The sequence below is a fragment of the Bactrocera neohumeralis genome, chromosome 5 (assembly GCF_024586455.1).
Source record: "Bactrocera neohumeralis isolate Rockhampton chromosome 5, APGP_CSIRO_Bneo_wtdbg2-racon-allhic-juicebox.fasta_v2, whole genome shotgun sequence".
NCBI lineage: Eukaryota > Metazoa > Arthropoda > Insecta > Diptera > Tephritidae > Bactrocera > Bactrocera neohumeralis.
Genome location: NC_065922.1, coordinates 51,690,789 through 51,706,028, shown reverse-complemented (window position 1 = coordinate 51,706,028; position 15,240 = coordinate 51,690,789). Strand labels below are relative to the sequence as shown.

The following is a 15,240-nucleotide window of genomic DNA, read 5'->3' as shown; positions in this document are numbered from 1 at the left end:
TAACTGGATCTAACATATTTTTTTTTAATTTCCTGTTAAATAAAGAAAGATAATACTCACTTGTCGACCCCGAGACCACTAAACCTAGCTCAGCGCTAATCACAACCGAAGTTACTGCTTGTTCATGTCCCGTTAGAGTGGCACGCGGCGTTGGTACATCACCCTCACCGACAATACTCTGCGTACGCGCATTCCAATGCCACAGCAGAACTGTACAGTCTGCTGAACCCGATGCGATGTAACAGTCCGATGTTATATTGCATTCTGAGCGTGCCAAACAGGTGACCACACCGAAATGGCCGAACACAATTTGCACAATCTTAGCTAGAAAGAGCGAAGTAGTGGGAAAAGAGCACATAAATAAAGATACCATTTAAGAGCTGCGGAGAGCGGCTGCAATGATATGGGTTCGGGATACTTACCAGTTTCGGTGGCGAATACACGGAAACTGTTGTCCCAGAAGCCGCAAGCAATGAGGAAACGGCTGTCCACAGTTGTGACAAAACAGTTGGAACGGATCTTCAGCATTTGACTGAAGTTGTCGCCCAGATGCCGACGATTCATGGGGTTATTGTGACCTGTATTTTGTGCAGCTGAAGGTGGAAAATGGATTAAAAGAGAAAGACAAAAATATTAGAGTTCAAATTTAAACAAATATTTAGGAGCGGCAATCATATGAAAAGTTAAGGTTTCTTAAAACCGCAACTTACACAAGACAGGATCGATGGTCAGGGGCAGGTTTGAGCCGGGCGATTGTGGCGACTCAGCATAGCTGGGGCTCTGGACGGATGCGGTATAGTTGCAATTCCAGCGATTCACGGCGAACTGATGGCCCGCAGTCACGGTCACTACCGATGGCAGCGACAATTGCGGATAGGTATTGGCAGAGATGTGTATAATTGGTGAGTTCTGATAGAATTTAAGCGACATACAGAGATCATCGGGCATGGCGCTGAACATCATCGGCGACAAATGCATTGCCGAACTGCGCGGTGGATGTGGTTCCATCAGTAGTTGGCTGGGTGTCTGGCCGAAATTACGGATTTGATTCTCCACTGCCTCACGCATAACAGGATCGCTAATAGCATCCAAATCTACACTACCCTCGTAAGTTAAGTAGTAAAAGACATTAGTGGCGCGTATAGCTTCTGGACCACGTTGTTTGTAGCCAAAAATCAGATCGATCCATTGATGTAGTTGGCATGAGACGAACTCCGACTCCAAAGCCATGCGGTTGATGCGCACGAATTCTTCGGGGCTCTTAGACCATGGCGGCAGCTCAACATCGTTGACGAGTGTGCCATCTTCGCGATGGCCCAGACGATAACTGGACGAGTTGTAAAACATTTCTGGCAGAAAATACCATTCAGGTATGAGTTCTTTAACGTCGGATGTGTCACGTTGGCAGTTTTTCCACGAAAGCGATATGGAGGAGAACAAGCGGTCGGGATAGTCGAATTTTCCGCCTTGCAGCGCTAAAAACATGGTGGTGAAGGGCTCAACACGTACCAACCAATTTAGTGTGAAACTCGATGTAGAATAATGGGTGCCATAGTGGAATGGTGGTATCGTGTCACTTTCCCAGCTCTCGTAGCGCTCTTCGAAATAGGCGCGTCGTGAGGGATTCAATGCACCTATCGGTTTCGAGAGATCGCGATAGTTCGAAGGCAGACTGAGGTCTAGTTCTTTTGTGTCATAATTGGTGAGCACCCATGGAAAGACTGGGTACTGATTGAGGTCATTATAAGTGCGTCCTGCTATTGTATTGAGGAACATTAAGTACTCGAAATTCGAGATTTCGCGTCGTTGCCACTTCTGTGTCATATTAGAGTTGCGCATCAGCTGACGGGGCGACATCATCGAAGCGCGTCGTGTTTGTGGAATGCCATATTTGATGCCGACGCCAACACGCGGCAAAGCTTTGATGACCTTCTTCACAGTATGTTGATCAGGGAAAGCGAAAAGTATGGAGGTGCGACTAGCTAGGAAAATCTCCAGTGCCACATTTTGCAACAAGTAACGACGCGAGAAGATCGCGCGCACTTCTGAGAAGTACCATTTGCCATGCAGGTGATCGCAGTATTTCAGCACTTCGGGATCGATCTTCTGAAACTCTGGATGATCTTCGTCCACTTCGAAGAACATTTCAGTGCTAGTGATAGACACAGTACCGGGTGCCACAACACCGGGTGCAATTAGTTTCGCTTTAGTGCTTATATTGACCGGTCCTGTTAAATCCAAATCCAATTCACGGTCCTCAATCAACAGCTCGGCGTCATCCAACAGGTCGGCTGTATGCTGGGATGACTGATGACCGCGCGACACAGCAATCTGTGTATGGAATTCATCACGTGTCTGCAAGATGGCATCTTCAGGTGCACCATTTTCAATGGCCGCCTTCAGCGTGGCCTGTGGATGTGACGAGCCGCGTGGATTTTGTACCATACGTTTGCGACGGCGCGCATCATCCTCCCAGGCATCCAGTTTCCAAAATGTTTGCTTCTGCACAGTACCGCTGGCATCGCCCCAAGCACCATGCCTATTGCACATAATATTACGGACCTTTTCTAATAGGCGACTAGCAATCACGTTGTCACGTCGCCGCGCCGCGGTGATGAGATGGTCACACATGCGCTCCTCCTCGCGCCGCTCCAACAACGTTTGTGCGCATTGTGACTCGAAATCGGCATGCTTGAGCACATCATCGGCACGCATACGATTCAATATGAATTCAGCTTCATTAGCGACGCGCACAATGTGATCCTTCATGGCATGCGACAACAGGCGACCCTCATTAATCAATTCAATAAACGCCAGACCGGCATGCTTCTGCAGACTGTTCTGCCACTCTTGCGAACACAGCAACATCACTAACTCGACCACGGAGTGTGAATTCTTGAATGTCGTTAGACCTTTACCCTCCATCAATAGCTCTTGACCGTGCGAGCCGACAAGCGTTTTCGACAGGAACGGCGCAAAGTCGACCATTATTTCACGTAACAGTGGACACACCGGGCCCAGCGCTACTTCCAGCTTCTGCGTAAGGCTCGCCTCACGCGAGGGCGTTGTCATCGGCAGCTGGCCAACGAGTGGTGGTTTCATTTGTAGCTCATCGGAGCGTGTGCCACGCTGACCCACATTGCCGGCAGCCGTGCCAACGCCCGCGCCTGACGCGCCAGATGCTGTTGCATAACCGTCCGGTACGCGCACCACCGATATTTCCGAATCGGGTTTGTCGCCGCGTTCGCCGCCGGCACCCACCAACTGATGTGCGTGGTGTACTTGCATTTGTTGAGCACCCTGCGGTTGGCCATGTCCTGTCGTTGTTGATTGCTGTTGTTGCTGCTGTTGCTGCTGCTGCTGTTGTTGTTGGTGTGCATGATGTTGCAGGCCGTCGATGTCACGCATTTTCCCATCCACTGCCGACATACCGCCCGACAATAAACCACTTGCGGTGGCCTGTACACCGGCATCCTCATTCAAATTGACATCTGTCCAGCTTTCGTCGTTCGAGTTGGTCGGTTTGTTGTCATCGGCCAGAATTTCACTCGACGATTCCACTTCAGGAACTTCGTTCTCCGTTGAATTCATGTTCAACGAACCGACATCCGAGTCGACACTCTGCGTTGGCCGGACGTGAGTTTTAATGATTCATGCGGTTGTTGTTGTTGTTGGTGTTGTTGTTGTTTTCGGTTATGTGGTGGTATGGTGGAATTAAAATGTTACGTTGTTGGCCATTAAGAGCCGTCGTTGTTGTTGGTTTTGCACGAAATTTGTCATTGCCGTGCGTTGCGTTGGCATTTGGTGCGGAGCGCGAAAATAAATCAGCGTGCGTGGAGGCAAAATGCAGTAGTGGTTGGAGAAAGAATGAGAGAGAAATTAAAGCATACATTAATTTCATCATATTAACAGCTAGTTATGTGTGTGTGTGTGTGTTTATGATTGATTACTTGCTGACGAGATTGGCAATTGTGCGGTGAACTTTGTGACGCGAAAATGACAAATGGACAATGAGGTCACATGCGATTGGGTGCATTGCAAACAGAACACATGTACGAGTTCAAAGCATAGATTGGATTGTGTTGAAGACATGTGATATATTAAGAACAAATATAACCAACAAATTGGAAATTTAATTTTTTACTAAAACAAATGTGTGGCCCTTTGGATCGTTGCATCTGAGTAGGCTTTTGAAAGAATAAAAAAGCTTTAACAGTTTAGCAAAGCGGAAGAGCTTCCAGCAGATCAATAGATGAGGACTGCACCACGACCCAAGGTCGAATGTGCCCTCTCATAAATCCCAGCGACCCACCTGGCCCCAACATATTGATAAATTCCAATTTACTGCTAGTACTAGTGAGGCGATGTGATTTGGAAACATGGAAGTATCACCAACAAGAGCCTCTATCCTGCGCCTGCAGACTATGTAGTTATATAAATCCTTCTTGAGCTTACAGTGGCCAGGGTGGAATGTAAGAAAGTAGCCTGAGCTTGGCCCTAGGGAGGTTAATGACATATTTAAACCTGCTGAGGTTGTAACCTCCCATTAGCAACTTGGCATGGCGCATGCCTTGTAGTTGTTGCCAATATCTCTCTATATCTGACCCTTCTTCCTTGCGGAGCAGCGTCGAGCTCATCAGCCATTTCATTCCAACAGAAAAAAGCTTAAATAATTTCTTATTTAATAACTTCCCGCTTTTTGGAGAAGAAATTCATGAACTAAGTCTCTTGAGAGTACAAAACTTCAAGAAAAAACTCAAGCCGTTCCCATTATATGATTCAATAAGTCTATAAGACTTTCGCCTTCTATCTTAAAACCACTGGATTCTTCTAGTTAAAGCAAAAAATTTAGACAGTCGCCGTAAATTGATGTATTTGTTTCACCAGAAGTTCCGAAAAGAATTCACAGATTACTCAAAGTACATTGAAAAACTGAAAATCATAATGACCTCCAGCATCATCGATTTATGATCACTCGAATTGAACAGTGGTGTACCCATTCAAATGGCTTCGAGTCCTACACAGGAAAATCCAAGCTAAATACTTTCAGTTTACTTCGTAAGGTCAGAGGTCAACAACTATCATCCACAATTGATAGAAGCTACTGCACGAATTCCGACGGCCCAATATGAAAGAGTGAACTTCATTAAGGAGAGCGAACGTTGTTGTAATGAAAGAGCATGATTTTTTTTTCGTAGATTTTTCCTCAAGGGCTCACAATCGAAAAACTTAAACTGGTTTTATTTGCTTTGAAAGTAGAGTATTATATTATAGATATCTTCGAAAATCACTAAACGTGGAACGGAAGAATGTCGTTATAAACAGTTTTTCGAAGAATAGTTGTTGAAAAATTAAAGAAAGAAGAACTCAAACATGGCGTTGAGAAGTCTAATGTTATTTAGAATTGTCGCAAACTTGCGAAACGAAAAATCAAAGGACTCGAAAAAACTAGTCAAAATTGTCTTTGCTATAACCGTTTTAACCTTTCCTATAGGAAGTTATTTACTGAATCATTATTATTTGTCTGACCATAAGCTTTTTGGCTTAAAAGGTTATATCTTTATGGTACTGACCAATTTGATATACTCGTATACTTTTATATCTAATTGATATATTTTTGGAGATATAGACTCTAATCATATAACTTTTCATGGATTTTGCAGTTCATCTTAAATAAATATGTAAACGGGAAATTTACAAAGAGAGGCTTTTCTAGCCTGTCACTTATATAACAAAAGTGGTACAATGTAACACGAATAGAGCCCCCATCTAGCGTATCTACTTTGCACATAATAGAACCTTTATTCGTAAATATGGCGGAAATGTACTCAATCGGCTCATAAATACTGAAGTTTTGAAAATCTCGACCAGAGCGCCAACTAGTGGATTGTTTTTTGCTCGAAAATTGATTTCTTCATTCAGGAAAAGAATATTTGAAGAAGAGTTGGGAATTCAAATTCTACGTATACGTATATATTAGGGTGGGTCAAGTATTTTTGCTTGGTACTTACTTGTAGAGCAGTAAATTTCTTAGAAAACTATGCGCTTTCCGATTTATGTTTTTTATTTTATTTTTATCAAATTCGAAAGAAAAAAAAATTCCCCTAAGTTAATAAACCGTAATATATTTTAAACGGTTAGGTTTACAAAAAATTTGTAAGAGACCATATTTTAGAGCATTCAATATTCAACAAAATCCATGAAACGAGAAGATGATCTTCACATTAAGAGCTCATACTTGGAAAACCTTACTTAGTAGTTTGAGTATTAAGCCAAAAAAAAAATGTTTTTCCGACCCACCGTGATATGTATATACTATATTTCTGGATTAATACAAAGTAATTTATATTACGCTGAAATAAGAAATGTTATAAAAAATAATCAAATATCCCTTAGTTTCCATCAGAAGCGTATTTTGTTCGACAGGAATGTGCATTTCTTTTTCTGCTGGTTGTTTTCTCAATGTTGTATTTCTGTTCTTGCGCCAGTGATGACAACTGTCCCAGAAGTCATTAATTATTTAGCAATCAAAAATCAGAAACCAAATCACAAATCAATGGCGGCAATTTGAATTTACTTAAAGCTGGATTTCCGTCTACATTATTGTTGTTGTTCTTGTCTTTAGCCAAGTCAGTGCGTATTAGACGACCGCAACTCAGATAAAACAGTCAACAAGATGGCTAAACATATAGACTATCACAGAAACATATTGACATTTACAGTTATGCGCATATATTACAGCGTTGGACAAATATACATATATACATACAACGGTTAGTGACTGTCACGCGCTGCATTTAACAGATGGCAGTCGGTACGAATATTTGACAAATGTGAACTGTCATACGCATGTCAGATGGCCAGCACTTGGCTATAAAATACATGTGTCAATACCTATAAATATATATGTATATGTTATGTTGTATATGGAATAGTTGTTTATGTATGTGTTGGTGTAGTTGGTTGAAATGGCAATCTCGGCAGCAAGAATGTTTGTTATGTATGTATAAATATGTAAATAAAAGTAATATGTAAAGACAAACACATACTCGTATATTTTGTATGTGTGTGTGTGTACTTAGGCATAAATTGTGGATATTTAACTACGGTGAATTGATACGTCAAAATCAGGTGAATTGTGGTGAAAAGGTGTAGTGCTTGTGTGTCTATATTGAAACTCGGTGATTGTAAGAGTTACTCAAAGCGTATGTGTTGCTTTGTTGTTGCCAGTTACACTAAATGCTTATACATATTTACTTAAACCTAACTAAATACATATATATGTACGCTTACAATTACAACTGCATACAAGTATCTTAGCTATAGTTGCGCAAATAACCTTAGATATGCACAAATAAACAGGTAAATAGTCAAACCGAAGTGGTCAACAGTGCGTATGAGTCATGCGTTCAAAGTAATGCTTTTGTATTGGCAACAACAAATGACGCACATGCCACAGTCTAACGCAGTTATGTAACCGAAAATTAGCAGACATTTCAGCATGTGATTCCAGGAATGCGTGGTTGTGTGTGCGACCCTGGATATTTCAAGGAACCAAGTATTTTTAGCCTATTGTGGTCGGTCGTGCTTTATGCGGAAGTGAATGAAGTGCGCAACGGCATGGAAACGAAGAATTTACAGAATACCATACAGATTTAAATGTAGATGGAGGTATCTAGGTATTGTTGGTTAGCTTTGTGTTCGTGAGTTTTATTTTTGGTTGGGTTCTCTTTGGACATATTTTTTATTTTCATTCAAATGTGCTTATTCATTTGCATATAAACAGACATACATATGTATATATTTTTGTATACATGTATATACATATATTAAAGAAATTAAATGAAAAATATGTTACACAATCGTTTTGTTAATTTGAGGTTTATCGAATATTGCCAAAATTGACCATTATTGGAAACTTGAAAAGACTTCATTTGTCCACTTCAAAGTGAAATTTTATTTTATTTTCAACTATTCCTTTCCTATTTTGCGCTAAATAGAATCAGCATTGTATTTTCGATTGATTTTAATGTTTAGTCCTTTTCATTATAGATTTATTTATATTCCGATGCTGTTTTGTTCTTTTCTTTGGGGTGCCTTTTTATGTAGCGGGTCCCAACGCCAGCGCACAACCCTGGGGAGGGATGTTTCGCTTTTTCAATTTAGCTCGCCTTCAAAGAGATGTTTCTGGCTAACCAGAGGATACTTGGTTTAAGACCGGAAACCGTGAACTGCTTGAGCCACATGTAAAAGAAGGCCACTCCCAAGTAAATGGAGCTCAAAGAACTTTCTACACATGGCCCCATCTTCAAATCATTCTATGTTTAACATACACTCTTTCCCTGAGTGTTGCGAATCGCTTTCCACTTGCTTAAGTATTTCATTTTTATTTTTTCGCACTTTTTTAAAATCGATTAAAAAGTTGAGTGTTATAGTTTTTTAGCTGTCAAATATAAACCTTCGAGTTTGTATGGCAGTAATATGCTTTAGTAATTCGATCTTAAAATATTATGCAAAAAATAGAGAGTTGGCTTTCAGATATTTTGTGGCCATTTTAGTGAAGATATCTTATCAAATAAAAAGTTTTCCATACAAGGACTTGGTTTTGATCGTTCAGTTTATATGCCAGCTATATCCTTTAGTGGTCCGAAATCTGTAGTTCGCAAAATAAGCACTTTCTTGGGGTGAGAAGGACTTGTGGAAAATTTCTAATCAAGATCTCTAAAAGTGATGGACTAGTTCAGTTTTAAAAATTATTGAAATGTATTTACATGTGCTACTGAATACGATATTGAAAATCTTCAATTCCATTGATCTCTCATTTTTGTTTTGTGCAAATTATAAATTAGTGATTTAATCGAGCAAAAACTAACTATTTTTAGGATAATAGCTAATAAAAACTTTATTTAAAATTTCATAGTCTGAAGACTAAATTACCCACTTTTTAAGAAAACAGAAAATTGAAATTCCTTCACATTTGGGAGGCATGAGAGAAACATGATTATAAGTATTGCTTTGAGACCTAATTATCAGCAAATGACTACTGATAAATTTTATGAGCAACATTTTCACAACAAATTTTCATATTTTGCGACAGTTGGGACTAAACTTCATGGTGGAGAGACCTTAAGCAGAGCTCATAAGCTCAAGCTGGTTAAAATACATATAATGCATAGTCATCGATTCGTCTCTGCTTTCTTCGCTATTGTTGTTATATGTAGTCATGCTCATTTTTCAAATAATTTGCTTGTGAAAGTGAAAAAGTTATCTTGAAGACTTCAACACAAAAGTGTATGGATAATGGAGTAGTTTTATATATTAAATATTCTAACTTTGCTTCTGCTGATTCAGACTTATACTAGTTGTTTGTTCTATTCGCCAATGTTTTGTGTTGAGTTCCAAGCAATAATATTATAATTTATTTGTATTCAGCAAAAGTCTGAAGTATTTTTTCGTCTGTCGTGTTCTTTTCGACATGCTGCGGCTTAAAATTTGTATTTTCTGAACGACATCAGTGGCGAACCCATGGATAATGATAATTACATAGGTAATAACACTATAAAAGATAAACGACAATTGATAGGAATAGTTGCGAAGTTGTTAATTGATCGATGCATAGAGTCTGCCACTATCATAAAATCATATACCACTGTGATCAAATTGAAAAGTGAATTTTATCCATTTCATCTCCTTCAAAGTAATCCCCTCCCGCTGCAGTACACTTATGCCAATGAGTTTTCAAGTCATCATAGCACTTGGAAAACCCGCCAATGGTTGAGAAAAACAGGGTAAGGGTTCTCTATAAAGTTCTGTCACTGCAATACTAAGCGGTGCACTGTTATTTGCATATTTGTCTTCTTGTTGTTGTCTTGGAAAATTATTATTAAAATTATATCTATTCCTCGGTAAGGGATAGATCGGTGGACGTCCATGATTTTGGGCCCCATATGACGGGAATCGTATATTATTTTGAGGATTGTTGTGATTGAATCGTTAATTAACTTAATGGCTTATATTACTTGTATTATTTTCTGTTTGATTCCTAATGAACTGTAGAGCGAAATTAGAAGGGTGTTAGACTCCATTTCTTAAGGCTTCGCTACTGCATTTGTCAAATCTGGTGGAGCCGATGAAACGAGAATATTAGATACGGGTGCATTGAGACCAGTTATAAAGACTCTCAATGCATTTTGGCTATTTTTCTTGTTCAGTTCCTTTGTCCATAAGTTCCTAACTAACATATTTACTAGTATTCTCTGTGAATTCTGGTAGAATTTTTATTATGTCTAAAGACTCGTAGAAATTAATTTCCGAATTTATAGTTTCGAGGCTCGTAGTCAGTATCCCCATTTGCCCGTGTTAAGTTATTCGAAGTTTGTTTGAGAGTATTTATTTTTGCTCTCAAGTTAGCTGTATTTGTAGTTAAATATAAGCTTAGCTAACAATTCTTCACTATTTTGGTTTCTTAGTGCTATATATTCAATAGGATTGTTATTCTTTAAAATGCGTATATTTAAAAGCCTTGTAGCGATATTTCTTTCTGCAGATTATAGATTAATTTTGAGTCATAAATTTGATATTGTTTTTTTTGGCTCTGATTATTATATGATATACCGAGTGAAGTTGGTTGTGGGTATGTGATTGTGAGTTTACATTTGATCAGAAAAATTGGTACTTGTTACATTCAATAAACTGTAAATTAATATGTCAATATACAAAACTTACATTTACACTGTTACACGTACTCACTCACATATATGTATATGTATGAGTATACTTATATATTATATATACTTTCACTAATATGTACATACAATTATATGTATGAGTAACTAAATCTTAGATATAAAACAAAAAAAAATGAAGATTTTACATAAGTGACAAATTACATATGTACATACAAATACGTGTGTGTGTTCTCATAATGTGTGGACAACAACAACAATTATTGCTTAAACGTGACTACTCAAAATATGATTTTCCACATTTTACTGCTATTTTCGATTTGTATTTGAAGCGAATTTTCTTTTCTAACAAAAAAAATGCGTAATTTTGTTACCTTTGGCAATTTTTTAGGCAACACTGGTTTCGGTGGTGACAATGGTTGTTGTTGCAATTTGCTTGTATGTTTCAACACTTTGGCATTGGTCGACGTTAAACCTAGTGTTGTTGTTATAGTTGTTGCTAGATTTGTCACAGTGTTTGCTTTTACCCTCTGTTCCGTTTTAGTGTTGGTCATATTTGGTGTTGTTGTTGTTATAGTAGTAGTATTATTGGTAGTGGTAGCCTTATTACTCTAATCATGCAAATTAGTAATTGATTTAATATACATATGAATACATAAGCATACAGACTTTGATTATATACATATACATATATATATAAGTATGTATTTATATAGTATATTTATAGGTATACATATACAAAACTTCGTGTTTATGAAATGCTATACTAGTTATGGAAAAGATTTCCAGTTATTTTTTGTAATTTTTCATATTCCATGACACCTGTTAGCTATATACGCATATATCGTGAACAATATAGGGTTATTTATATATAATATACAATCGCAGCTCATAATACATACGAATATGTGGAACACATTTCTATGTATATGTAAAATGTTTGGTTTCATGGCAATGTTATGATTAGTAGCGACTGTTAGTTATGATAAAACCCAAGATAAATCGCATAAGCATGTATATGGAAATATATATATATATATATATGTATATATAAAAAATCACTATTTTTAAAGTTTTCGCTTTTAAGGTGTTAAGTCCACTTGCAAGTTAACTTGCCTGTTTTTTTTCATGCTTTCCTTTCCTTTCTCTCTTCCCTTCCCTTCCCTAATCTACTGAGGGATGTATTTTTTTTTCTATTATTCAAACCATTTCAAGAAGACGGAAATCATTGGTAATATGCTACTGTGAGCAAAAAATAGTAAGCCTTTCTAATTTAAACTTTGCGCGAAAATCCATTCATCGAAATTTTTTTCTACAGGCATGTTGTTATGATTGTCAGTGACATTTACTATATATGCTTGCAACCTGGAAACAGATGATCAGTCGGCCGAATATAATGACAAAGGTGAGCCGAAGCCAAAAAAACCACGTCAAAGCAGGTCAAAATCAAGGTTATATTGACAGTTTAGTTAGATTATCATAGTTTGGTGCACTTCGAATCCCTTCCGACCGGCCAAAATATCAACAAGGAAATTGACTTTAACAACTGTTTCAAGAATTGAAAAAACGTTGACCAAAGGGTATAGGGGTCAAGGAAGATTACTTCAAGGGGAAGACATATATTTGGAAGAATTTTAAAATTATGAACAAAGTCTTACAAGTGTGTACGGTATAATATTAAATGCCAAAAAAATGCTAGCAAGGTTTCATGAACATTAATGCAAAAGTAGACCGAATATACATATCTAAAGTCTATACGGGATGAAAAACAATAGAATCATAGCTCTGCAGGGGTAACAAGCTAAGTTTTTAGTTCCTATTTTAATACTACTTTGAATTGGAAAATTTGTTTGCCTACTCTTGGCCAGTGCTAAAAATATACTATATATGTATTTTAAAATTAACAGGTACTCATATGTATAACAAAAAGTTATAGTATTTTTTTATTTTACAGGAGCTTAAAATACATTTTCATTATATAAGCTGCTTTTGTGTCAAAACTGGAAGAATTTAGCTTGTATTACATATTTTCTTTATCCCTATGCTATTTTATCTTTACTTGCATTTCTTCTTGCCTTCCTTTGTGCTTCTGGACAATACATCTTGCAGTATTACATGATATTATACTCTGCACTAGAATAGAGTATACAGCAAAAGGAATGCTTTCAGCAAGGTAAGTGCAAAATATGTATGTATTTAATCAAATGCATACAAACACGACAAAGGAAGGAAAGGGAATTTATTATTGCTAATATCAAAGCCTTACAATGAAATACTTTGAAGCTTCAAAAGTATTCAAGGCATTGAAAGGATTGCAGTTGATCAAATGCAAATATTTAAAACATATAGCATATTTAGTATATATATATACATGTATAAAATATATATACTATATATATGAAATTTAACTAGTATAGAAATCCTGTTGAAGTAGTGATAGTCGAGTGAATGTGAAGTTTGTTGAACGTATAAAAAAAGCTCTGTGAAACTGCATTGCAAACCTTAATTTCCTTGTGGTTTAGATTTCCTAGAAAACGAGTGACATTAGATTTCTTGGAATCATTATTACGATGTTTATTTAAATAAGGCGCCTAAGTATATGCTACATTATTTTTTGGAAAGAAAATTTGATATTTTATATAAGAATAGAAAAGACCATCGAGGTCTAGGTCGAAGTATTGGTAAGTTTTAAATTAAAAAAAACACCTTGTTCTTTAAGGACCACCCTATGTTAGAAAACTTCTGGGAAAATAAAATTTTTTTCTTTACTTCCATGGAATTCTTTGCATAAATTTGTGTAATATAATTATTAGTGTGTTATATATTTATAATGTCATATTATATGTATATTATATATTATGTATATTCATATGAGCCTGGAATATATATATGCATTTATATATAAATGGGTTTACTCGCTATGGAAACGTGTAATATACATGCTATGTTTCATAATTATAACGAGTATAAAAATGTATACATATATGTTTGTTATGTGTGTATCATTCAATAGAATTAACCAAGGGAAGCAGCACATTTCTGCGTGCTTACATACACCTATGCCGGTATGGTAGGGATGGAATGTGAGTATTCATGTAACGCACATAAGTATTATATATATAAAAATAAATATGTTTTGCATTATCTCATGATTTGAGCCACTCACCTTAATCGAAGGCGGTCCACTAGAATGTGAGTCATTGTCCGCCAAGACCGATGGATTATTCTCATCCACGACAATTATCTCATAGTCGCCATCTTGTATTGTGCGAGCGCCTGCGGTGCAGCGTTGTCATTCGAAAATTATTTTTGTTGTTGCGCATTACAGCAAATGTGAAAATGTTTCATTGTCATTGCCGTTGAGAATTATGAATACCGTTATGCGATTACAAGTATGGTCGTGGTTGTCCGGGAGAAGAAGAAGAAATTGCAAACAAATACATATTTATATGAGTTTATTTCGAGTTGTATGTGTCTTACTACGTATTACGGTAGTTATTTAAAGTACAACAACAACAAGGGAAAACTTCAACAATTAAATAGAACAGAACAGAATTAGAGTTAGAGTTAGATAGTAAATTGATAGTTGGATAGATAGATTATAGATATGTATGGTATATGTAGACAAGGAAACGCATATAAAGCAGCTTAAAATTAATTAGTTATTAATGTATATATAATTTTATCTTTTTTGAGTAACTGAGTAATATATAATATATGTGCTTCTCTAAGTGATTGCTCAGTGAGTAAAGCAAATCAAATATACACACTTCAGTAGACTAAAACAGTTTTAGATTTTTATCCATACACATTTTAAATAGTAGAGAAGAGCAACAAATTACTAAGAGGTATACTAATACTCAAGTTTACAGTTAGCTTTAAGAGAATATGAGAGGCAAGATATTAATTTAAACAGTTCACTACTTTAATATTACTATATATACACACATGACTTTTTAAATTAATTTTTTTTTCTAATTTATAAATTAATAAATTTAATTCTATTATTTTCTAGTTTTTTATTTTCTTTTTATTTTCTTTAATTAAAAATTTAAATAAGTTTTCTTTTAATTTATCAAATTTGTATCTAATGCTTTGTAATATTTTTTCTTTAATTTTTTTTTTAATTAATACTTAATTAAAATTGTTTTTAATTTTGTTCTTTTAAATTTTATGTTAATTTCTTTAATTAAAAAAAAAAAAATTAAAACAAAAATTTTTTTAATTTATGAAATTTTATTTAATCTTTTAGTTAATTATCTTTTTCTAATTTTTTTAAATAAATTTTTTTCTATAATAATTTCTTCCTTATATATTGTTTGATTTTAATTTGTTTCTTTTACATTTTTTGATTAATTTATTTAAATAATATTTTAATACTAATAAATTTTAAATTTTTAATTAATTTTTTTTATTTAATTTATGAAGTTTTTATTTTTTTTATAATCTATTTAGTTTGTTTTAATTTTTGTTTATTTTCTTAAATTATTGCTTCTTGATTATTTAGTTAAAATTTTTTCATCGAATTTTTTTTAAATTTCTTTAAAGTTTTATT

General features: G+C 35.9%; 1 protein-coding gene across 16 annotated transcripts in view; it reads right to left on the bottom strand.

Moving 5' to 3' along the window:
* LOC126759799 (neurobeachin) overlaps positions 1 to 15,240 on the bottom strand; it is a 624,909-nt gene that overhangs the window by 8,355 nt on the left and 601,314 nt on the right. For 12 of the 16 annotated variants that reach the window (XM_050474910.1, XM_050474912.1, XM_050474911.1 and 9 more), the window contains 5 exons: positions 13,852 to 13,961; positions 11,060 to 11,296; positions 711 to 3,621; positions 423 to 593; positions 61 to 324 (listed from right to left, as the gene is read on the bottom strand). In XM_050474910.1, coding sequence (XP_050330867.1) covers positions 61 to 324; positions 423 to 593; positions 711 to 3,621; positions 11,060 to 11,296; positions 13,852 to 13,961 — 3,693 coding nt within the window. The remainder of the gene's footprint in view (positions 1 to 60; positions 325 to 422; positions 594 to 710; positions 3,622 to 11,059; positions 11,297 to 13,851; positions 13,962 to 15,240) is intronic. The other 4 variants (XM_050474913.1, XM_050474919.1, XM_050474922.1 and 1 more) reach the window with 1 other exon arrangement.